The following is a 25,619-nucleotide window of genomic DNA, read 5'->3' as shown; positions in this document are numbered from 1 at the left end:
GCTCGGGCGGGACTCCCACCAAGCGGGCTGAGGAGTCGACCTTAAATTAACAGACGCGAGCTGCTCCGGATACGACGGGGAATCGCTCCACATTATGGACAACTAGTCAGTGGGTAGAGTAACAGACGCGGCCTGCTCCGTATACGACGGGGAATCGCTGCACAGTATGGACAACTAGTGAGCGGGGAAGACGGCCCAAATGCGTCGCCGGGCGCGCTGGGCTCGCTGGGTTTGGTGTGGGTTAGACTCCCGTCGGCCAGCAATATCCATTTCAGCGCCGTGGGACTGAACAGTGAGGTGGCCGATGGGACAGTTCTGCGGTAATTTTCGTGGTAGCAAACCTTGCCCCACAGAGGCACCATCCTCCGAGGTTGGCGTGGGCGTGGGACGACATTCTCCCGGTACGGTTTCCCCCCCAGCCGGCCCGTGGATGACGGCTGCAGCATGTTGCCGGCGAGGTGGGGGCGTGGCCAGGCTGCCTGATGAATCGGTGAATGGGGAAAGCAAGGCGGATGGCCGTCAAGCGATTTTTACGTAGCGTTGCACGAATAGGATGCTTGCTGGTTATGCAGTTAAGAGTCATGTCCAGCGATGGAAGCAGAGCGGTGCACGGTTGAAACGAGCAACTGGCGAGGTGTTCTGCTTAACAAGACATATAAGTCGTGCTGCGCGACGAGTACGTAACTAACTGCATTGGTTTGCGCCCTGTTGCATTTTGGAATGGAGTGCTAGAGCCATCTATGGACGTCAGCCAGTACCTTACGTCTCCGAGAGTACCGCAGCGGCACCAACGCGCCACGCACGGCACCGCGGAAAAGTGGCGTGGCTGTAACGTACCGGAAGCAGCAGATGACATCCGGCGTGGGATGGCGGGCCAAGCGTGACAGAGGGCGCCCCTGTCCTACAGTGCGCAGCGCGCGCCGCGGAGCCCCGGGCTGTGGCGCCGCGTCGAGAGCGGCGGACGCCGCCTGCCGAACGGATGGTGGGCGGCGCAGCAGCTGCGTAGCAGCAGCGGTCCCAGCGTAGGGGCGAGCGGTCGCGATCGAGTGGTTGGCAGGCACGCGCCGGACGTCTGGAGCAGACCGGTCCGGGAGGTCTCGGTGCGGGGTCTGGTCTGGAACGGTGGACCCAGGGCGTGGGCGCCGTCGGTGGTTTCTCCGAGGCGGGCCGGTTGAGCTGAGTCGCGCGCCGACGGTCGCACCCTCGGATGGATGGGTGAAGTCGTCCACTCGCACCGGACTCGCCGCGAGCCACCGCGGTGACCGCGGTGAGCCGCCGCCGACCTTGCTGCGACCGGAACTGGAGACCCTGTCCAGCACGCCCGTTATTTCCGCATTGGCGCTGGAAATAGGCCACCAACATCTGGCAGCTCCTTGGCTTTACTTGATTTTTGCCCCGGAGTGGGCTTACGCCAAGCTTAGTTTGGGATTTTTGCGATGCTGTTGTCAGTCTGCGTTTGGACCGCTCTGGCAGCGCGCCGACGAACCGCCTGAGGCCATTGCTGCACCTGGCGCGCGGGTCATTTCTATGACATTTGTGCAACACATGAATACTCACCAAACTGTCCGTTTTTAGTCTTCCTTGGCCTCATCAATGCAGAGCATGTTGTCATCGGCGGTGGCCAGTCTACCGAAGGTGACGTCCATCTGACGATCAGCGCCGGTCTGACGAACGCCACACTCCGGTGGCAACGTGTCGGCCTGGATTGATGCTGTCCATCACAAGATGTCTGAATTCAGCTGCCCAGTTTTCCATCAAAATTCTTGCTCCACGCGTTTTGAAAATGCATATGTTACCTGAATCAGCGCTAATATTGCACAAACGCAGTAGCTGCCTAGACCCTGTCTGGAGGTGGCATGGTGTGAAATTGCCATTTTTACAAATGGTAGACCGAGTAATCCACCAGGCATAGGCAAAACGACGAGCGTGAAATTTACAGAATGGTGTGTGGTATTGTTAGAAAGTTGCCGAAAAAGCGCTTCGTGAGTCTAATAGCCTCCTTTCTTCAGCAGGGGATATGCGTTCATGAATCAACATGGAGAAGTTTGCTGTTGATTTGGATGCAGTTCTAGATGAGTTTGAGCTGAATGAAGGTAAGTTTACATCATATGGCAGGGCCGCGACATAATCATATTCCAACTAAGTGTTCCGATTTATTCCAAAGAAAAGCATACGTCAAGTCAGACAAATCTTTCGCAAATGTGGAGTTGTTTTGCCCGTTATCAAACCGAAATTGTTTGAGCCCCGGGAAGTCAGGCGAGTTGTTCACAAAGGTGGGGTTGATTTGTCCTATCTTAAGCTGAACCTGTTTCGGTCTGTAGCTCAGGTAAGTTGTCCACGAATATGGAGTTGATTTGCGTTATCTCAGACTAAAGCCGTGTACCGGCAATTGAACAAAGTTAAAATGTCAATAAAACTCACTGAAATGGTCCAGAACCTTTTAAATCTTTTGTTACATCGCTTTTGCATTTACGCGCTTTTGGCTATCTTTTGGACTGCCTTAGAGCTGTGATTATTGCAGTTGCATCTTTTGCCGCTTTTCAGACCAAGCTGAAGTCGCAGCCGCCAGACTTCAGAAACAAATCGAACAAGGTCGTCTGGAGATAGCGTCATCAGATACAACACCAGCAAGTGTAAGTATGGATTGCGATGATAACTTTTGTTGTTGATTGGAGTTTTAGGGCGCGTCGACTACTGTGGTCATTTTGCGCCCAGCGATGATAACTCTGTGACCACCAAGAGTACCATATTATTCATCATCGTGACCACATCAGCAGGGGTGAACACCAGTGCACACTCCCGCTCCCGCTGGTGACCGCGGGCGCCCACCCCCACGAGCCGGCCCAGGTGCGCCGTCAGCACAACCATTCCGCTTACCGGGCCGGCGTACCCAGCGTCCCCGCCTTCAAGAGGCTGGTTGATAGCTATGTTTTTTTGTGTCACGAATGTACTCATTGAGAGGTAATCTGAGCTGGCGTTGGTTTCTCCCATGAAGTTCACCCCGAGCATAAGTGGCAAGTGATACACAATGTTTTCTGTGTGGGTCTACCCTTGGCGGCAGCAGTACATGCATTGCTTACCACACATACCCGGGGAAATAAAACCGTCATACCCCATCGTGCGGTTCTCATTAGCCGCTTCACGGTGAATTTTGCGTACCTCCGGGAGTGCTCGAGGTGATCTGGATCAATCATCCGGGAACCATCTAACTGGGCCAAACAATTTACATGGCAACGAAATCCAGCCGTGAATCTGGTAATGCATTTCAGTGTCAAGCGTCGGGGCGTGAGCTGACCTCGGCCGCCGGCGCGTCCCAAGCATCAATCCTGATTACCAGTGTGAAGCCGTGCATTTCGGACACAAAAGTGAACGTAAGATAAAAGGCAACGTAAAAAGCAATAGTAAGGCCAGTTCGACATCTGGCCATACTGAACGGTTAGCTACGCGTGTGCCCAGCGCGCTGGGCAAATAACCGCTGACACCGCTGCAACGGTGTCAGTAATATGACACTACTGCAATGGTATCAGTAATTTGATACTAATACAGCGGTGTCATTAATATGATCTGCTGCAGCGGTGTCAGAAACATGACACTGCTGCAACATTGTCAGCAGCATGACACTGCAGCAGCAGTATCAGTAACATCACACGGCTGAAACGGTGCCCGTAGCGTGACCGTTCTGGAGGGATGTCAGGAACATGACACGCTGCAAAATGACACTGCTGCAGAGGTGCCAGTTGCATGGAATGATTGCGGCGTTGTCAGCGCAGCGACGCAAGCAACGCCCAATTATTGTCGCCCGATTCTTGTTTGGCTGTGTGGTTTGAAGGTTTTGTATTTATAGTTTTTGTATCATTATTGAGACGTCTTTGTTTTTCAGAGCTACACCAGTTCTCCGAGAACATCCTTCGCTCATGTTCAGGAAGAGCACGTGCGGACCGTTTCACCTTTAGCTCAGCACTCGGCGTCGGCTGAACCGGCTACGGACGCAGCGACTGGCCCGAGCTCGGCCAATCGCGTGGCAAGTGCGGACCTCTCAACCAATCACGCGCCGGTGTCGAAATCCTCGGCCAATCACCTGGTTGGTCCCGTTTCTCAGGGCAACGGGATAGATGCTTCTGCTTTGGGTGCGCGCTCCTTCGATTCTCCAGCCCCTTCCACCGATGGCCAGGACTCTCCAGTTAGGCACGCCAGACCAGCTGCGGCTCCCTTAGAAGATGCAAAGATGCCGTCTCCAGCGTTGACGATTAATGCCACCGTCGTGAGTTCGCCAGCGGTCGCGGACGCTAAGATGCCTGTCATCCCCGAACCGACGCGTCTGGCAGAGGTTCGCGACTCTCGTGTGACTTGTGCGGAGTCCCTCGACGGGCCCGCGCCGTCGCCTGCTGCTGTAAGCTCGGACACGGGACTGGAGAAGCTGTCTGATGAGGCGCTGAACGAGCCCGCTCCCGAAGAGATCACGGTCAGCGAGGCGCCTGCGCATGATGGGCAGCTCAGCGCGGCTTCCACAGTGCCTTCGTCTGGGAACGTTGACGCTGCGCAGGGCTGCGAGTACGAGCCCGGTCCGCCATCGGCCCTCGAGGCCGAACCGCATCCTGTGCTCCACCCCGGAGAGGGGGCCGCCTTGCCGCCGGTATCGAGCGCGATCCTGGCCGGCGGCTCCGTGTTCAACGACACAGGTGTTGGTGACGGCAGCATGGCCACGCCGCAGACGCGGGACGAAGCGACGGCTGCGGCACCGACGCCGGAAGGGCAGCCCAATTGCCCGGCCGTCGCTGCGGAGGCGACCGTCGCAGAGCCCGTCGCCGAGCGGTCGCCAGATCAAGACAATCCCGCGACGGAGCGGGCGGCGCTCTCGTCCCCCGCGCAAGAGCGGAAGTCTCCGCCGTCCACCCATGCGACGGCCGTGACTATCGAGACGACGGCCGAACCTGCGGCGACGCTCGATGGGGCGTCCTCCCCGCCCGGCGCGCGGAGCAGCCCCGTCGGCACGCGACAGGTACAGGACGAGCCTGCGGAGACCCCGGCGCCGGAGCCCGAGCCGGTCCGCTTTCAGCCGGCGGACGACGTCAGCGACTCGGAGCTGGAGATGTACCTGGAGCAGCTGGAGGAGGAGCCGGAGCCGGAGTCGGATCCGGAGCAGCCGCTCCCCGAGCCGGCGGACGCGGTGTTCGGCGGCGCCCGGCCCAAGACTGGGCAGACGGCTGTCGCCGCGCCGGCGGGGGCGCCGCCGCCGGCGGCGTCTCCACCGCCTCCGCCGCCGTCCGAGGCATCGCCGCCCCCGCCTGCTGCGCCTGCCGCCGCGCCGGCCGCCGCGCCGGCCGCCGCGCCGGGCGCGCCTGCCGCGCCTGCCGCGCCTGCCGCGCTGGAGGCGCTCAAGGGCGGCGTCATCTCGCGCCTGCAGAGCCAGGTGTCGATCGAATGCGAGGTGGACAGCAGGAACGCGCGCGCGCCGGCCGAGCCGGGCCGCGGTTCGCCACCGCCGCCGCCGCCGCCGCCGCTCGTGCGGCCCACCAGCCTCGACCTGCCGTCCCGATCTCAGGTCGATGACGAGAGCCAGGAGGCGGCGTCAGGTGAGCACGGACAGCGCCACGCCCGGGGGTTGTACGTTTGTAAACCGGTACGTTCAGGGATGCCGTAACGACCCGTCGTTAGTGTGCGCTTTGGCGGGCTTTCCGCTGCGGCGCAGCAACGGAAGCCGCGAGCAGTCAGATGCTGTGTGGGCCACCTGCCGACATGCTGCTTCACACCTTTCCCGGTGGCTTCACCGTATTATCCGCAACAGTCGGGCGTGTAGAAGGCAGCAGCTCATCCAATGCCAGCTTTATGAACGTCAACGATGGACCTGATGCATTTTCCTGATGCGGAAGCCGTTCAGGTCAATGGATTCACTGATTTCCGAGCGTACGGCTGTGTTAACGTCTGCCTCTCTTTAGTCAGACGCACCGCACAAAAGGCTGCATAGATTCCCGAGAGATTCACATGTACAGCGGGTTCAACCCTCGCGACGACGATTCATGTCTGTCAGGTGCCGGCATCGGTCACAGCGCCGGCCAGAAAGGGCATGTTTTAACACTTGTCAGCCACGTTTCGTTTGCGTAGGAGAAACGAGTTTTGAAAAGCTAAGCCGTCGAAAAAACGTCGCCAAGCTCGAACAGCGATGCATGGAGAGCTTCCATATGGAGGGGACTGCCGTTTAACGCAGACTTAGAAATCTGAGACAACAAAACTTAATAAGGCGGTGATGACGTCAAAGGTGTACTGACGCCAAACGGCGGCGGCCCCTTGTACAGCAAGGCAGTTCTGGACTGCTTCTGAAAAACGTGTATCTAATGTATCCAGTGCGCGGAACAGGGCAAGGTGTGCCAGTGATCCATGAATGTTCAATAGCTTACAAATGTCAACCGACGAAAGTAGCTGGGGTGGGGGGGGGGGGGGGGGGAGCGGACGGAGATGGGCGCGCAGTGGCTGTGACCCCACGAGCCACGCGGTACTGGCGATTTACAACAGATACGGGCGATTTCGTAGGACTTTGGAGGAACTACGGTATTACCCCCCCCCCCCCCCCCCCCCGCCCCCCCCCCCGCCGGAATATTCGGGCTACGTGCCTTTGTCAACTGAGGCCCGCTTCATATTGCTGAGACGCGAGTCAGCGATGTGTCGTGGACTGTTGAGCTACCGACGCCAACAGCGTCGCCGTTTCGCGCAGGGAAGCAGGCAGTAATCTACTGTGAAAACTCAAGCAGCCCACTCCACAGCCGGAAAGGTCCATTTGTCCGTTAATGCAACGGTGCAATTTAAGAAGTGTTTCAACGAAAATAGTCACTTGAAACTAAGGTTTTTGCCGTGTTAGAAGATGAAGTGGCATTTTATGGAATTTTACATTATATGGCATTTCTTCCGTGGACGGTGCAATGGTCTATCAGAACGTGACCCAGCTCAAGTGCGCGAATGATGTCCATTATTATCCAAAACAAGTTAAGTCATCTGTTTCGTGATGCGCAACCGTTTTCCTGACGCCCGTGGCCCGGAAATATCAACCGCAGTTAAGGGAGCCCTCGGCATTGTGAAGAATGTCGTTGGCGTAGGAATTTGGTCGTTGTTCTAACATAGGATATATTCATATGTCAGATGATTTCACCTTACTTCGTGCTTAAAGGTCAAATCAACACTAGCAACGAATATGCTTGTCGTCATGGAAAACACGTTGACCATTTGCCATTGACTTGAATTTCATCTGGTATGCAAGCTAGTGGATACGGAACATGAGTTCTGTCTCAGACAGTGTTATTGTTCAGAACAGACAACCTGTTATCTGCTAGACCTGCTGCATCTTAACATGCTGTCCCTTACTAGGGCAATTGAGTGGCGTTGTTAGAGCGCTACCAAATTGTTCAGAAAGCTGCCCTTTTATCATTTTTTTTTCGCTGTAAGCTACTCATTCCAACTTGTGTTTTGAACTAAGCAAACACAACAGCCGGTTTTATGCCACGGCAAAAGTGGTGAATTATACTGTATTTTCCCGGCAAGGTGGTATCATAGGCGGCCTGAATTGTTTTGTTGGAAGCCTGGACTCCCACAAGTGCTCGGGACCCGGGAGCTCTTTCGTTACTTCCAATACTGCTTACATATGTTCACCTCCAACCGTTGTTTTTTTTTTTGGTCCAACTTATGCCATGTTACAAGTGCTGGTCTTACCGATGGTGTCTAGGACGTGTCACACCGCTTTACGTTGTTATTGATACTTTCCGGAGCCAAAGCCTACGCATTTTGAGATCCGGCGGAGTCAGTTTGCCCTTCTCGGCGGCGACAATTTGACCCAGAGCCCTAAAGACCAGACCCACGGCCGTTCAGCTGTATAACGCGCATCTGTTGCCGCCGTGCAGCCGCCCCGGGCGAGACGCCGGCCGCCGACCCGGCCGCGGAGACCAGCGAGGACGGCCCGGAGCAGTCGGCGCCGCCTGACGACGCCGCGCCCTCAGGTCGAGAGCGTGTCGACGACTGGCGGCAACATCGTGACGGCGCCGGGCGCGTACGAGGAGGCGCGGCTGGCGGCGGGCCGCGCGCCGGCCGCCGCCGCCCGCGGCCAGCTGGTCAGCCTCTCCGATGAGGACAAGCACCTGGGCAAGGTGGCGCCCGTCTGGGTGCCCGACGAGGACGTGAGTGGACTCGGTGCGGTACCGCCTGGCGCGCCCAGCGGCCGGGCGCGGGGCGCCGGGCGGCGGGGGTGGCAGCGGGCTCCCCCGGTGTGTTTGTGGCAGGACGATGTCGCGCAGGCGCAGGGCCGCTCCTCGCTGTCCGCTCTCCGGGGACGTGGCTGGGTGTGTCCGTACCGCTGTTACTGGCATATCTGAACGCCCGATCGGCTGAGGCAGCATCATTATGAGCTGTCGCTGCTTCTGAGCAGGACCTGGTTGGGGCTGTTGTATCTCGGTTCAGACCAGTCCGGACCTGTGTGCTGCGGAGGTCGGCGCCGGCCGGTGGTGCTGCCGAGTGGTGCGTGTTGTGCCTGAGGGGTGGGACCCTGAGTAGGTAGTGACCCGCCGCCGCGGGTCACTACGGAACACGCGGGTCGCTCACCAGTGCTTGACGGGCGTTTGGGATCTGATCCTGAAACCACACGCGCGTTGGCTCGTCACGGGAGACGTGTTAGCCTCCGATTAAAAGAATGAAACTGAACTAGCCCCTATTTCTGAGCAGGGCGGTGCTCTGCGAAATACAACTCTTCACAAGCCATCCATTGAGCTGGGATTATTGCACTGCGTTGGTGGGGCCCAAGCATCGACAGCGTGCTAGCCTAGGAGGGTTCGGTTGTGGACCATCGCTGACACACCCGGCCAGGTCTGACCTGCGGCCGCGCCGGGGCGCTGACCAGCACCACGTGACTGCGGCAGGCGGCCAGCTGCATGGAGTGTGACCAGAAGTTCACGGTGATCCGCCGGCGCCACCACTGCCGCGCCTGCGGCCGCGTCCTCTGCAGCGCCTGCTGCAGCGAGCGCGTCTGTCTCGAGTACATGGAGTTTCGCGAGGGGCGCGTCTGCATCCGCTGCAAGAGCACCATCGATAGGGGTGAGCCGATCCCGCGCCGCCACCGATGGCGACGGCACGGCGGGGGTGCGGGAGGCTGTCTGTAGACGTACGAGGTTGCAGTCCAATCTGGCGTACTCAGTTTGGTACATAAAATAGGCAGATACAAATGTGATGGCAATGAGTAAGAATTAAGTGTGATTGATGTTGTGATTAGGCAAAATTGCTTCACTGACCTAAGTAATGCACGCATTCACAAAGTTGGGAAATGCTGGTCGGCGTTTGGGGAGTCTGTGTGCTTTGAACGATTAAAATCGGCGATCAGGGCAGGTGGCAGATAGTGTGAACGAAGCTTGGGAGTAGTTCGATGATTTATATATTATAATTTGAATCGTATTATTGTGTTAACGATCAAATGTAGGTGGGAAGCAAGCAGGGGTCGGAAACATGGCGGACAACAGTAGCAAGTATGTGTTATGCTTGTTCTGGATATATGGGACACAAGAAGGTCGGCCCCATCCCCTCCAGCTTTGCACGGGCTGTCGGTGTGCTACGACTGGGGCACGTCACGTGTCTGCGCCAGTGATCACGACCGCCACGTGCCGTCTCAGACGTGGATAATCTAAGTGCTACACTCCTGTTTTTCCGCCCGCTACACAAATGTCTTATCTGAAGCGTTTATCGGAGCTCGCTCTGGGCTGTCACGAGCGGTCGCCCTCCTCGAGCGCTTTTGCTGGAGCTGCTCCCGTGGTGTCGCACAGTAGTTAAGCTCGGATTGGGGGTGTCGTCCCGGGCCGCGGACAGTTTGTAAACGGAACTCGTCCGCACCGAACCGGCACCATTCGTGGCCGGTTTCGCTCGTTCTGTCCCGTTCACGAGCGCTGCGCTGGGTGGCAGCGCGGCAGCCGCCAGCCCGCTCGCGGAGAGGCGTCGGGACCGCGGCTGTCGGGGGCGCAGGTGAGGTGGCCGGCGGCGCTGACCGGCCGCCGTGGCCGCCCGTGTCCACAGTGCAGCAGGAGAGCCGCGTGGTGGCCGCCGCGCAGCCGGCCGCCCGCCACCAGCGCGCCCGGCCGCCCAACCCTAACAACCCGATGGAGTACTGCTCGACCGTGCCGCCCGCCCAGCAGGCCACCGCCAACGCGCCGCCGCCCACCGTCATGGTGCCGAGCGTGCTGAAGCGCACCGAAGGTACGCCGCCTGACCCGCCTCCCGACAGGCCGCCGGCCGGCTGTCGGCGGCGAATCCCGGGTCACGTCCCAGGGTCCCCCGCCGAACCCGAGGTCCCACGTCACGTGTTTTGGGTTCGTTTTTACCGTTTTTGTTTAACTCGGTGCTAAGTGGGGCACTTTAAGATCGATTCTTCATAGATAGATCACTTTGCTTTAAATTGTGTGGCGTGTGATTGGCTATGAGTATGCGACCAAGCGGTTTGCCGTGGGCCACATGGCATGGCATGGAGCTTGCTATTGCACAGTTGTGGTATTTGCTTAGAGTGGTTTGCGTTCGAATTTTTTGTTCGATTTGGTTTCATATGGCTTGCATGACATCTATTTAATGAAATGTGGTCGACCCGCAACTCGCAACTTTACAAACTAAAGGCGGGGGTGGCTGAGGCAAAGTTGGCACTAGAGGCCCAGGGAAAGGTTTTTTAGACGCAGAGGGTCTTATCTCTGGAACTCAGGGAGGTCTCCAACTTGAACTTGTTCGGGCTAAACTGCAAAAATCTGCCCACTTAAAATGGCGCGATAAAGCCGAAGAGTGCCCGCGATCACGCGTTTACTGGGACTGTCACAGATATACAGAAGATGGTTCGCTCTGTATCATGAAATTAGGAACTTAGCAGCGCGTGGGTCGATTTTGAAGCCAGTCGTGTAAGAAGGGCAATGCTACCCATCTTTGTCAAACAATACAAATATCGTTATTTCCCATAACTAACGCCGTCGCCTGATGACGTCGGCGGGGTTTATTTTCCCTCCCATTAGTCATTATATTCCAGGCAACCATCCCTTTCCTTGGTCATCATAGCCGTACAACAATCCCTTTCCTTGGTTGATATAATCCCGACAATAATCCCTTTCCGTTGGTCAATATATTCCCGACAATAATCCCATTCCTTGGTCATCAAAGCCGCACAACGATCCCTTTCCTTGGTTGATATAAGCCCGACAATAATTCCGACAGTAATCCGTTTCCTTGGTCAATACAGTCCCGACAATATTCCCTTTCCTGCGGCATCATAGCCGTGCAACAATACCTTTCTTGGTCAATATAATCCCGACCATAATCCCCTTCCTTGGTATCTTTCGTGAGTCATAGTGGTGTTACAGCGCGCGGTACTTTGTACTATTTCCTTCTGAGCCATACAGTATTGTTTACCTTTAAAGCGCATAACATAAATTTGGCGCCGATAGTGGCGTTCTAGGTCGGCTGTGTCATAAATAGGCCTCTGCACCGGGGTGAGGTGCTGCGAGCCGAAAATACGTGGCGCACCCTCGGCGGTTTGCTTGCCTTGGTACGTGTGGAGCGTTGCGCTCATGCCGCCTGTGACCATCTTCGGAGTGTTCTCGTGCCCGGGTTGTTGCCGCCCCCGGGTTGTAACCGTGCCCGGAGTGTAAGTATCCGTGCCCGAAGTGTGCGCGCCGCCAGTGCGGCGCCCGGCTGAGAGGGGCCCCGCGTGCGGCAGGCTCCGGCGGCCGGACGCCGTCCCGCGAGGCCAAGCAGGTGATGTTCAGCGACGGCATCCGGCCCGGCGGCGACCTGAGCGAGCCGGCGTCGGGCCGCGGCGCGCAGCGGCCCGACGCCGGCGGCGCCCTCTGTCGGCCGCCGCACCGGCGCACCGCCCGGCTGGCGCGCGGCGCCGACCGCTCCCGTGAGTACGGCCGCCCCCGCGGCTCCGTCGCCCCCCCCCCCCCCTCCCCCCGCCCTGGCGCCCGGAAGGTCCCGGGTGGTCGACTGTCTCCACCTGTGTCGGCCCGTGCGCTACGCTGGACCGGCTGCCCCACGCCCGCTGGGGTGCGTGTGAAGTGAATTTATTTCCAGGAATGTTGCAACGCCCGCTCGCGCTAGTCTGTCCATACGGCGGGCTGGCGGCGGCTGAATGCTCGCCAACTTGGCAGGTTTTGCCGCCATCCGTGGTGTGGGTGGGGATGGAGGTGCGGTCCCGTCGACCGCTTCACACCCGATGCGCTGGAGCAGCAAAAAGCGACGTGAAAGACGCGACGCAGTTCGACGGGCTCAGACGGCTCGGTCTGGTGTGGTGATGGGCTTTGCATTTAGACGGGACGGGCTGGGCGATCGGGCGGTTTCAGTTGAATCAAGCTGGTGAGAGGCCGTGGGCTGCACACGTGAGGTGTAACCAAAGATTGGCACCCGCATGTGATTGTGGCCAACCCACAACTGCTAGGACAGGCGAAGTTGGTGGCAGGAACATGACATACATGCCAGTCGATTAGTGGCTGTCCTATCACCCTATAACCTCAACCTGTGGTGTGCGTAACGCTCGCGATGAGTTGCGCCCCTCTTCCCATCATCAGGGGTGTGCGGGGGAGAGGGGGCGGAGTTTGTAACCTAAGAAGTTGTATGCCCCGAGCTGTACGAATGATTTGTCTGGTGCCGATGCTGCCATCACGTAGGAAGGCCAAGGAGATCAGTGCCAAGCAACGTTCCAAAAATCCTCCATTAGGGTGTCCAGGATGAAAATGTAATTTCATGTTAACGAAATCCCAGTTCTCCAGCGGCCTCCTAAGTCACGTAGGCGCTAATCCGTTGCGCTTTGACCCCGAACCCAGAATCTGACCCGCCCAGCCCATTTGTCAAGCCTGGGGCACTTAGATGCGGGGTTGGCCACCGCCCGGTTCGATGCTGATTGGCCGATTTCGAGCAAGGAGAGGAACGACAGAAAGTGAACCCCAAGCCAGGGGTGTAATAGCGCAAGCGAATATCAACACATCTGCCACCTAAGTGACTGAATGTTGAAGCATTTGTGCCAAGATGCAAGATGCCAAGATGCCCTTGTGCCTGCATGCGCGTGCGACCTGTTGAACTTGACGTTGTCCGAGCCACGGGAGCCATAATCCAGAGACTCAAAATTGGGTGCACAAAGGGATCTTCACGCAAAGAATCCACCGTGCGCCTTTCTACATCCCAGGCGTCAAAGGTCATACGTGCGGCGCACGTGGCTCTCTTTTTAGTCGCCGTCGGGAGACCGGTGGCGTTGCGATCACGGGTCCCGATTTTGACCCCAAGCCCACGGTGATCGTATCGGTTTGCTGCTGGTTTGAACGCTGGCGATGCTGTAGGGGTGGATATGGAGGGCAGCTGCGCTTACCCGCCCTGTGGTCCTCTATTTAGCTGAGGCTGAGCATGCATGGCAGTGAATGGCGTGATATTCAAGGACTGCATAGATGTCGGGCTCAGAATGTGCTTTCTGCCTGCCTGTGTACCCGCGTGTCGGTCCGTCTGTCCGCATGAGGGCATGTCACGATTTACGCACTTTATGTGCTGTTTTGAGGTATTCCATCCTTCTTGTTACCAGTATTCAGTACAGTGGCTGCGTTACGTTTTAAGTGAGCGGTGTATGCATGCTACTTTCGTCCAGGTCCGAGCGCGTGAAAGATATTTGGGCGTACAACCACTGGCATTCAGATCATCGTGAAATGCTTGTTGGGGATTTTTCCATTGGGAACCCCCTGGGGGGGGGGGGGGGAGAGGGGTCAAAAGTAGCTTCAACATTCCACGATCTAATTCATATATCGAAAAAACCTAAACGCAACCGAAAGGCCTGGTCCCTCGCACCTAACAGTCGTTGAGATTGTCACTCGTCACGTGACCAAGTATGTCACTCGTCACGTGACTGAGTATGTCACTTGTCACGTGGCTGAGTATGTCACAAGTAATGCAAAATGTTTTAAAGGCTACGGAATTTTCCCCACTCGTCCAGGGCCGTGCGGCACCCGTAATGTTTTCCGTATAACATTGTAGCCGACATTGAGCGATAGGGTGTGCTGTTCCGGTTGACGTGGTGCAGACATATACATTATATATGTATATATATATATATATATATATATATATATATATATATATATATATATATATCGCGTCCATGAGGTAGATGATGCGATGGAGAGGTATGTCATAGTCCTCAACATCTTGCACCGCTGCGATTTATCTGAACTTATCACAATGTGTTACAATGCAGATCGCATTGCTAAAATTTGCCGTATATAAGATTTCGTTGCCGTATTTACCGTATATCAGATTTGAAATACCTTAAACTTGAAATGGCATGCGTTGTCCAATGCGTTTTGCTCATTCAACGTGTTGAGAAGGACGCCTTTGGATTTTCGTGGACGTGGAAAGGATTATTTTTAGTCCGAAGAAAGTAAAGTTCTGAAAAATCATACTTTGCAGATGTAAGGTTATCTTCCCCGGTTACGGTCATATGTGAAAACGGCTGAAGCTGCGCTGTGGTATCACTAACCAGCTAATTGTCGACAATTGGAAGTGGAGGATGACATTCTACCAGCCTCCTGTTTTGCTGATGGATATGACCTATGAGCTAAGCCGTTGCCGTCTGCATGCCGGAGGATTTTTGCCGGTGGTTATGCCCCGCGGATCACCGTCAAGTGATGAACGCACAGGCGTCAGATGCCGAGCTGCGCTCCACTATTTGTTGATCACCATGATAACGTGAGTCTTCTCTGGCCGTACAAGAGACGTGCCTACTCCACCGAGCCGAGTATTGTTTGTCAGCGGTGAGTATCGTGTGCGGTGGTGATGCGGGCTAACTTTTTCTCTTGCCCCCTCCCCAGCGGCGGCGATTCTGAAGGACGCTAAGGGCTGCAAGGAGCTGGCGTGGAAGCCGGAGAGCGGCAAACTGCCGCCGCTCTACCAGTCCGGCTCGGCAGGTGAGGGGTGCGACTGTCGAGAAGGCTCGAGGTTGGGCTGCCCCCGCCGGCTGGAGTGTCCTGCGTATGCCAGCGGGCGGGCCTGCGGCAGATCGACGCGTGTCCGACACTGCCATCTTGCGGAGGCGTGTGTAAACACGTGCAGCATGGCTGCGAACTGAGGCGACGGTACGGTCCCCGTGAATATTTGACGTGATGGGAGCAACGACTCTGCAGTTACAGCCTCCGACATTGTGGAAAATCCGTGCGAGATGTCCGTCTCCGAACGCTTACAGCGCGATGATAAATTGTTTAATATAGTCCATGTAACAAATTTAGCCCGTCGGGTTGGCTGTTGGCGGGGTGTTTGAATCGATCTCATTTTGCATAGCTTGTTGCGTCTTCTATGCCCGCGGTTACAAGGGCTTGGCACTATCGAAAATTTTCCCCTGTCTGTTGGTCAATCAAATAAGTTTATTGGATGCAGTCCGCTAGCAGACGGAATGTGTCTTGAGATGCGCTGGGCATGGAGTGGTCTTACAATCGATGCAAAGCTAACGTCTGAGTTGTTGAACGCCTTATCGATTGCGTAAAGTCAGTCTGCTCACGGCGCCCGAGTGTGGCCGCGTTGTCGGGGCCCCGCCAGGCCGTTTGTCTACGTCTGTCCATTCATTGCGGTCTACCGCGCAAGCCATCGCTGATAACATATGATGACATGGCCGGTGATAGTCCGCCACAGCAGTCGCGTTCGGGTTATGCGAGGTGGTGGTGTCCAAACGGTGCTGTCCTTGTGGATGTGCCTATGGAAGTCCAGCAGTTCGCAATCGGCTAGTGACTTTGGTCGTGATTTGGCGACGATTACCGTCGGTGCTGCCTCCGTTGACGTAAGAACATCATATCAGCTTCTGTGATCAGAGGCCGGGTCAGGAAATAACCGTGTATTTTAAAGACGCCTTCGGTAGTTTTTGCCAGAATCAGTCCACAGTTACGACAACGCCTGCGCTGCAGCCATTTTCGTACGACCTGAAATTTAGTTAGATGCATGTGTAAGGTCAGGGCAGAAGGAAACAGATTACCGCATCACACGCTTGCCACATTGCTGCCTTCTCTTGTGCTGGTAAGCCCATTCGTATGTGACCGATTGCCGATACATTTTTCAGGCGCGTCTGTCAAGCAGTCGACCCCGGAGGAGACGATCGTGTCCATGATTCGGGCCGAGCGCGATCTGCCGTGGTCGTTCCTCATCAACAAGAACCTGATGGTGGTCGTCAAGGTGTTTAAATGTAAGGATGCTGATTGGCCAACGGCCGTCACATGCGTAAGCTGTGCCGAGGTCGTGTGTCCAAGGATGGACTGTTAGTAGGCATGCTTACGTAGCGCGTTCCAAACGCTGCCAGACCAGCGCAGAAGTTCGACAAACTGGGCATGCCCGCTGGCCGCTGTTATTGTGCATTCGCTGAACACGGGATTCCCTAAAAGATGGCACGTTACTGTTCCCGCGTCATTTTTAGACGCCTTTAATTAGCGACACCATCCGACGTGTAGTTAAGTCTACTCTGGCAGAACCCATCAAATGACAGCCCTGCAGCCGCGCAGGCACGGGAACGGTGGGGAGTTGCCAGCTTGTTGACGTCTCGCAAAGTCACTGTGGTACGCTGCTGGGTCCGGGGACCAGGAGCCTTTCGTCACGTGCCGGAAAACACGAGGCATTCAAGGATTCAGCGGGGCGGAAGGGGCGGGCCATGGCAATCCCGAAAACATCGCTTTTGGCAGAGTGTTTCCATATTTCACATGGTTAGGACGAAAACATCGCATTTAAAACGACGATTGTTGTAACAAGCGGACTAACATCATCCTTCAGCGTCCAGTGCAGTATGCACCTGGCGAAAGTAAGCGTCACCACAGGCCCAACCAAGTTCTGGGCTTTTTGCCGTTATTTAGTCCGGTTGGTCAAGCTCCATTATTTAGTTCCGGGAGGGACTGAATTGTGTCTTGTGGTCAGCCATGTACGCTTCACAGCGCAAATTCTCCACGTGGAATTGTGGAATCGAAACCAATTGTTTCATGCAATGTACGCGTCACAACACCAGTTATTCTTGGAATTGCTCGAATTTGAACTGGGTGTGCTGATTGCGGACACGCCAATGAGAGGTGCCGCTGGCGGACGCGGTGTGTGTGAGTTCCGCGCAGGACTGCCGGGCGTGCCGTCCACCCGACCGAGGCCTGCAGCCACGACAATCCGTATCGCTGGGCGGCGGGCTGCGCTATGGCTGACGTTTGACGCCTGCGGGCGTCATCTGACTCCCGTTAGCGTCATCTGACGCCGTTTGGCGTTGTTTGACACCTGTGAGCGTCGTCTGATGCCTGTGTCCTTGTGCTGCAGTGGACTGCTGCGTGGGCCGCACCTGCTGGATATTCACCTCGCACGGCCTCTCGACGGTCGGCCAGGAGGAGGTGGTCGTCATTCTCGAGAGTCTGCCCAACGAGGCCACACTGCCCAAGGACGTCTTCTTCTTCTACCACCACCTGTTCGCGGAGGCGGCCAAAGGTGGGCGTCCCGGCGTCGCCGCTCCCCCGTGCCGTCCGCTGCGGCCCACGTGACTGCGCTGTCCGCGGCTGAGCGGTCCTGGCTGGACAGTACCGCGAAGCACCACTCAGACACGGGCGCGGCGGCGTTGCCGCAAGACCGATGTGTCGATGGTCCGACGCGTGGCATGCGTGACTTCCTGACTCGCGACAATCTTACCCGCTGAATTGGAGACCGCCTGTCGATGACCGTGACTCTGTGCGCGTTTGCAGGCAACTTCGTGACGGAGCTGGGCCACACGCTGTTCTCGACCCCGTTCCTGGACTCGAAGGAGCACGGCGGCTTCCTCTACCTGCGGCCGACGTTCCAGTGCTTGCACAACGTGCCGTGTCCGCCGCAGCCGTTCCTCGTCGCCGTGCTGATTCAGAAGTGGGAGGCGCCGTGGGCGAAGGTCAGCAGAATGGTGGCAATCAGCTGCATGGCCGTTCAGTATGTGGAAGCTAGCTGGAACTGATGTTGGCAATACCCTCCGTTGTTGACTTTGTCGGTGCCACTTTTGTAGATAATTTTCATCTAAGTACGTGAGTTTTTTTCGCGGGGCATTGTCAGCGAGACAGCGAAAGAAATGCTTCAGTACTGTGGTTTACCAGTTACGCATGCATCTGGTGCGTGATCGCCAAATACGTGCTGTGACAGGCCAAGGATACACCATTGCCGAAAGGGATCTGAAAGATGTTCACACGGAATTACGAATCCCAGAGCATTCATCGACATGATTTTACGCACATCCTAGCTCGCACATGATTTCTCCACAAAATAAAAATGGTCGAAGAAGGTTTCTGGCAAAAGCATAAGACTTATGCCCCTGTCGTTGTCAACACTTCTGCCATCAGGCGGCGAGGCCCGTGGGCACGGCTTGCGCCCCCACATGGGAGGTTTACGGACGGCGACGCGGGCGCCGTTATCATTCCCCCCCCCCCTCCCCCCGCACACCTGCCGTCCGCCGACGGTCGGGCCGGGAGAGCTGACCTGACCTGACCATGGCCCGCGCCGCGTCGCTCCGCGCAGGTATTTCCCGCTGCGGCTGCTGCTGCGGCTGGGCGCCGAGTTCCGCTACTACCCGTGCCCGCTGGTGAGCGTGCGCCACCGCAAGCCCGTCTTCTTCGAGGTCGGCCACACCATCATCAACCTGCTGGCGGTAGGTTGGCCTGGGCTGGCGGCGAGCTGGCCGGGGATGACAAGCTGAGTGTGAGGTCGCCACAGCCGTCCGCGCTGACGGACTCTGTCCGCGTGTGGCGCAGGCTGCCGTCCGTCTCTGGCGAGCTACCCCGCTGACGAGCCGAGTCGGAGGGGCCGCCGCTGTGGGCGGGAGCGAGCGTGGTCGACTCCACGCCCCCCGGGGAGGGTGGTGTGTGGTGTGTGTGTGTCTTGATCCCGACCGTTCACTAGTCATGGTGTCGTGACATGGCCCCGGCCAGTGACCGGGTCTCTGTCCCTCGTGGTGACCTGGGCAGGCTTCCAGTATCGCTCGGCACCTCTGGTATGGCTCTGCAGCCGAGCGGTGCAGTGTGTGGTGATGTACTGGCGAGTCCATGGTGAGCACGTTTTGGTGAATAACTGCTCGTCTTGCCACAGGACTTCCGCAACTTCGCCTACGTCCTACCCACCGTGCACGGCATGCATATCCACATGGAGGAGCAGCAGACAGTCCGTGCTGATCCCTCGCAACAGGTTCAACCAGGTATGGTGTCGATATATGCTCTCCGCGTCCCCGGAAGTGGGGTCCCCAGCATCCCCCAGCAGCGGGGACATCAGCGCGCCTGAAATCGTGTCAACAGAAGCGAACCGGTTTGTGTTATCGTGTGGTTATTCGCTAATAAAGATAAATTGTTTATGCTGATTTGGGTGTGATTGGAATGTTGGCATTGCCTGCATTGCACACTCGGGTGTCAGTGGCCTGGGGAAGTCTGCGTCGTGGGTCGCTTGGTCGCTTCAGTCATGATTTCCACGCTTTTGTCCTCCGACTAGGTGCTGAAGGCCATCAACAACAGCAACGACCACGTGCTGGCGTTGGGGGCGAGCTTCTCGCGCGAGGCGGACAGCCACCTGGTGTGCATGCAGAACGAGGATGGCCAGTACCAGACCCAGGCCATCAACATCCAGAACCGGCCACGTCGGGGTGAGGCGCGGGTTGCTTGGTTCTGCTTTTTCTTTTTGTTGGCCAATTCTGGCCACCCTTGGAGAAGGTGTGCAAGTTTAACCGATACCGATAAGTTTTGCACGTGCCGTGATGAAACAGTTTTGTGTGTTCCGTCGGCAAGCTCCAGTGAAGTCGTAACTGCAACAAGAGCATAGCCGTTCAGGTGGGTTCATAGCCGCTGCAGTGGCGGGCTAGGTATGATTTGCTCCATTATGAAAATCGGCCAAAGGTCTGCCAAATCCAGGGGCCACTATAAATTGTGTGAGGAGTTTGAGGGCCGCCCCTTCAAGCATGGAGCATGCGGAATCCGCAGAAAGTTTGCAGACTTTCTTGTCAAGAGAATTTGCAAACTTTTCACTTTTTAGTACTGCCTGTAGTGGCCGTGGCAGTGTTTTGTTATTTTCCTCGTCGCTCTCCCATGCTTACACCGGAGCACTGGCCTCGGCCGTTGCCGGGGAAAAGAAGGGCTGGACCACGCTTGGCCGTGACTTTGTCACAAGTGGTGACTGCTGCCCCATATTCGTCGAATCACGGAAATGTCACGCGAGGTGGTGACATTTCTGATATCATTAACCGCGCCCTGCGCGCCGCCAGTGACTGGCGCCAGCTTCATCGTCTTCAACGGCGCCCTGAAGTCGGCCTCCGGCGTGACGGCCAAGTCCTCCATCGTCGAGGACGGCCTCATGTTCCAGGTTGGCAGCTCTGGTGGATGCTACCGCAGTGGGGGGGGGGGGGGGAGAGTAGCGGGAGGGGGGGGGGGGTTGTCTGTGCAGATGGGCTCCGCCTCTCATCGAATGGTACTCTTCTGGTGTTAGTTAGGTTTGTTGTTTCCGTACTGGCGTGTTGACGGCCGTTAAGGGCTGTGTTTAAGGGCCGTTACGAGTTAACTCGAAGGCAGATTGAGTGACAAATTTGGGAGTGTACATCAGTCTGCCTGCCTGTTTGCGTTAGTTGCAGTTTTGCTTGAGACTCTGTGTAAATTCAGTACTGGAGTTCAGTTTGGGTAAGCACATCATTACGCGCACTCAAAGCCCTCTAAATGCGCATACGCAAAATCTCCGCATTGGAGGTGTTAGCATCTGCGTGATGGGTCGGACTGCTGGCTCTCACCAGCAAGCTAAACCAAAGAAACACAATTATGTTGTTGAGTTCTCTTGGAACCTAATTTGACTGAAGCATATGTAGATAAGCATGCGCGCGGGCGGCTTTCGGCCCGAAAATGTCACTGTATCAATTACAGAAACTTGTGCTGCTTGGTATTCATCGTCAACCATGTTGAGGTGACACTGAATATTTCCAGGCAGATGGGACCCTGGGAAGTTTTTTCACTCCGTAGATTAATTCACGAAAACTTGTGGACGGAACAAGCCAAAATATGTGCAGGGTAATACATTTCGTGTTTTGCACGCATTTCACCGTGTTGAATGTTACAACGCAGCCTGGTTGAATATTACAATACATTGGCCTGAGTGGATAACTCCAGTCATTGGTTTCATATCCGCCAAGAACATTATTATTGACCTGCCAAAGCTTGCCCACAATGCTGCCATGTATACCGGAGATCGTCCAGCAGCACTTCACTGCGCCTTTCGCGAGTGCGTGGATGTTGACGTGGCCTGTCCGAAGCAGCGCGTGACCTCTGGCCTGTTGGACCTCACCCGTGACCCGGCGTCGCTCCCCAGATCAGCTCGGAGACCATGCAGACGCTGCGGGGCAGCCTGCGCCAGATGCAGGACTACAAGATCGAGTGCGGCCCGCTGGGCATGGCGCCCGACGAGGTCATCAGCATCAAATGGGTGGAGGACGACCGCAGCCACAACCTCGGGTAGGCAACGCTGCCGTCGCAGCGTCGGCTGGGCAACGCTGCCGTCGCAACGTCGGCTAGGCAACGCTGCCGTCGCAGCGTCGGATTCCAACAGTTTGCTATGCGTGCACAAAGTCCGTTGGTCAATATTTGTCAACATGAAAATTTCAGCCGATCTGAATCGGCTCTAATTATCATTGACGTAAATTACCCTGACTGCCCTGTTGTGATGTTGGCTAACGAACGGGCCACGGAACTCGAACGCGCTTGTTATGTTAACCGCGTATTTTCACCAGAAGACGTGAAATGGCTTGCATTGCGCACGATATGAATCTGGAAAAGTGTTTCCTGTTCCTTATTACCGCTTCACGTGTGTATGTTCTCGGACAATTTGTAGGCTTACGAATGCTCGTTAATTTCACGGTTGTGTGCTGTGGCTTTCATGTTGGTTTGCGCATCTGTCATGTACAGATTTTTGTGCCCATTGTACGGTACTTGTTGACATTGTCAGCGTGCAGTTTGTGCGCAAAGCACTGCTGTTTTGCTGACGCTGATTACCGACAGCAGAAAATTCAATGATCTGACTTAGCCGTGCATCCTATTAGGTTACGACGGCCAAACAAGATGGCTGACTTACCCATTGGCCGAGATTACGCGTTGTGTACATGCGTTTCTAGTTTGGATAAGCTTAACTTGGATCGGGCTAATGTAATTGATGCCTTGTGTGCACGACTTTGGGAAAATCATGACTCGTGCAGTGTGCATGACATTTCTCCAGTGGTCCATCGCAGACCGTGCATCGTATTACATCGCCCCGACCTCCGAAGTGGGCTTGGCCGTTCCTGCGTGTCGCGCGCGTGCGTCCCTGTCTCACCGCTCGTGGACTGTCCGTGCACCAGGGTGAGGAGCGTGATCGACGACAAGGCGCTGGACGGCGTGCCGTCTATCCGCGTCCACTCCGCCACCGACTACGTGGGCGAAACGAAGCTCATCCGCTGGACCGAGGTCTACGTCATCAAGGTGAGAGCGCTCGCTGGTCTTCGGACCGCACGTGTCAAACTGAAGGCGATCCCTGGGCAGAGCGCGGCGTCATCAAACGGAGGCGGACGTCCGACGAACTTGATCCGCTCGATCCCGTTTTCACTGCTTCCGCACGTGCTCAGACTTTTGCGCATGTAACACATATAGCCTATGACACCTTTCGTTTGTGTGCACATGACCGACGCCGCTGTCACAGCGTGGCAGCAGGACATGACCGTGCTGACCTGGCAGCACCGGGCGCTCAGGCGGGGCCGACCGCAGCCGGCGGGACTGACCGGCCGCCGTGTCGGACAGGTGACGGAGTCGGTGTGCCGGTCGGGCAGCGAGCCGCCGGACTTCTCGCGGCTGGCCGAGGAGGTGGCGCGCGGCACGTGCGTCGCGCTCACGCCGCACCTGCCGCTGCTGGCCGAGTCGGAGCGGACGCGCATCGGGCTGCGCGCCACCGTCGACCGCGACACGGTACGCGCGGCGCTCGGGTCTCCGACGCGTCGGGACCGGCGCGGCCCGGGGACCGATTGGGAGTGGTGGGCTGCGGTTGTGAAGGATGATCCTGGCCGCGTGATGCTCCCGGTCTGGAAGTGTTTTTACTTGATGTGAGGTCTGGGATCAGTAATTGTGTGTGGAAGCCTGCATGGGTGGATGTGCTTGCACGATCATACTGTGTTGTGTGGGGGGGGGGGGGGGGGATAGATGTTTACGTGCGCACTGCGCGGAGATGGCGTTTGCATGCTGGGTAGAAGTGGGGCAGTTGCATTATGTGCGGCATATGTGCGCACCATTTCGAGTATTTCGTCGTTAAAACGCGACGCGCAGAACGGCGTTGATGCAGACGATTATTTTTTGTTTTGTCAACAAAGTTATGCGGTCGTAATGCGCAGTGTTAGCCAGTGTGTGCGGACTGGATGGATCTTGAGTTTCTTCGCTGAGACCACCATCGGCGTCCACTGCTCATCGGCTGTCTTCCGATCGCCGTCCTGACCTGGTTCACGCCTGACTGCTGCACGGGCAGGTGGGCTACGAGGCGGGCAGCAACGGCGAGGCGCTGCCGCCGGCCTGCCTGAACCTGCTGGACTCGGAGCTGGTGCCGGTGCTGCACCGGTACGCGGCCGAGGTGCCCGACAGCCCCATCTGCCTGGAGCTGCTGTTCCACGTGATCGACCGCTGAGACGACGCGCGCGCCTGAGGCGGCCCGGGGTCGTGTGATGAGGCTGTGACGCCTGCACTGTGGGCCGGGCCGCGACCGCTGCGGCGGGGCGGAGCTGCCGCGGCGTCCGGCCGCCGCCCGCGCCGACGGCCGCCGGCGGACGCGGCCCGCCCGCCGACACCGTTATCCGGGGAATCTGATATGCATGCGCCGCGGCGGCGAGCGGTGGCGCGCGTCTGCGAGCACGTGCGTCCGCGGCTGTGGCTACGCCGTGGTGCGGTGCGTCCGCGCGGTACGGGTAATCGCCTCCGCGCGGGACCGGCCCACGCGCCGCCGGCGGATTGCCGGGAGCCCAGACGCGGGTCCAGCCGCGTCGAGGTCCGCCGCGGTCGGTGCGCCGCACGGCGGTCCCGGCGCGGACCAGGCGGCTTGCGGTGATCCGTAGACGGTAGGAGGGCAGACGGCGGCTAATATTGACCCTCGCGCACCGTGACTGGTACTCAGTACTGTTTCTCACTCACGAACGCCCTGCCGAGAGGCGCGCGCGCCGTCACACGTGCGTCGGCGGCTGCCCTCGCGCCCCACACGATGTGGGGCGGCGATGCAGGCCCGGCCAGCCGACCTGTCGGGCGGGGTCGTTCTCACTGCAACGTACTGCTTAAGGGCACATCGTCAGCCTAGGGGTGCTCATGTTACGCGTGCCGGTTGCAATGTGTTATTTGGATGTGATGCTGCCGGTGGCATATGCGGTCACTTGATGTACTGATCCGGTGCGTTTACCTTAAGTTCCACGAGTACGTGAAAGGTGGTGATTAACAAGTGTGTTAGTTGGGCGACTATGTTTATTCTAAAACACCAGTAGACAACAAATATGTTTACGGTCTGCTTCGTGATCGAGGGGTGGAATATGTATCGTCAACAATACTGTACGAAAAATATACACATATGGCGTTTGTCTTCTGTATTTTATCGCGGGTGGAAAGGAGTCGTGGTCGACATTTGTGTCTTGTCCGTCAAGCGGACTGATGTAGAAATGGACCCGGCAGGCACCATCAGGTGGTCTGCGTCTGGCATCCACGCCGGGTCCAACTAGGAATGCGGCGGATAACCGAATGGGCCAAGTGGCGCGCGCGATGGGATCGGGATGGTCTACAGATGAGTTCGTCTTGGACGTGCGCATTTTCCAACGGGGATGGACCTTCCTGTGTGTTGCTTTAGTTCCGGGGGGAGCTGCGTCCATGAGATGCAGGGGCGCTTGGGGCGCCGCCGGATCTTGGCGGGGGCTCAGCTCCGACGGATCTGAGCCCGCTTCTACCGCGTGGCAATGGGGAATTACTAGAAGTGTTACCCCCCCCCCCCCTGAAAGGGCGCCCCTGTAGGCGGCCTAGGCCCGATCCCCCGTTTTCGGCTGCCTCGGCTGCAGCCTTTTCGGGGGATAGTACTATCGGCAGGGTTCAAAGGATCTGTATGAAGCCGGGCTTTCGGTGCACGTGCACTTCCCATTTGAATCGAAATAACTAATGATTTCAGTCCTCCGTGCTAGAACACCTAGCTGAGCATTCTTACCAGAACGATCTTTGGCAGACCGCAGCAAAGAGGAGACGCGAGAAAAAGATGGCGGTTGACATAGAAACCTCCGCCGAGGGAAAACGTTGATCCGCGTGCGGGGGCATCAACATACAGGAGGGTCGACAGAACGTGCGCTCTGATAAAACATACAACCTATCAGCGTGCGCATCATATCTTGGCCGCCATGGCATTTTATGCTTCCGTCTAGGCACAATGGAAAGACGACTGATGTTGGTATCCGGTGCTGTTGTTATCATTCGGTACTCATAAAACGAGCGTCCGTTCGGACGGAATGAGATCGGCTATAGCGGATAAGTTGCGCTGATTGTGCTATGGTTTGCGACTTGCTATGAACTCCGCTAGTGGCAGGGGTTGATCGATTTGTCGGTTCGGAACGCAAACCGTAGGCTACACATCTG

General features: G+C 57.0%; 1 protein-coding gene across 1 annotated transcript; it reads left to right on the top strand.

The window, feature by feature from the left end:
* The first annotated feature begins 8,039 nt into the window (after nucleotides 1-8,039).
* Nucleotides 8,040-23,719, top strand: Sara (Smad anchor for receptor activation). The gene is given in 16 exon segments (XM_037213135.1): nucleotides 8,040-8,159; nucleotides 8,895-9,069; nucleotides 10,036-10,215; nucleotides 14,841-14,936; nucleotides 16,076-16,198; nucleotides 17,299-17,463; nucleotides 17,715-17,895; nucleotides 18,514-18,640; nucleotides 19,078-19,149; nucleotides 19,151-19,183; nucleotides 19,471-19,621; nucleotides 20,237-20,334; nucleotides 21,325-21,467; nucleotides 22,346-22,466; nucleotides 22,782-22,946; nucleotides 23,497-23,719. Coding segments are annotated over 15 exon segments (1,974 nt in total). The 5' UTR covers nucleotides 8,040-8,159; nucleotides 8,895-8,906; the 3' UTR covers nucleotides 23,653-23,719.
* Nucleotides 23,720-25,619: the final 1,900 nt, after the last annotated feature.

This window comes from Pollicipes pollicipes, unplaced genomic scaffold (genome assembly GCF_011947565.3).
Source record: "Pollicipes pollicipes isolate AB1234 unplaced genomic scaffold, Ppol_2.1 Scaffold_3087;HRSCAF=3621_pilon_pilon_pilon, whole genome shotgun sequence".
Classification (NCBI taxonomy): Eukaryota; Metazoa; Arthropoda; class Thecostraca; order Pollicipedomorpha; family Pollicipedidae; genus Pollicipes; species Pollicipes pollicipes.
The sequence above is the reverse complement of the archived record's forward strand: the minus strand, read 5'-3'. Positions and strand labels throughout refer to the sequence as shown.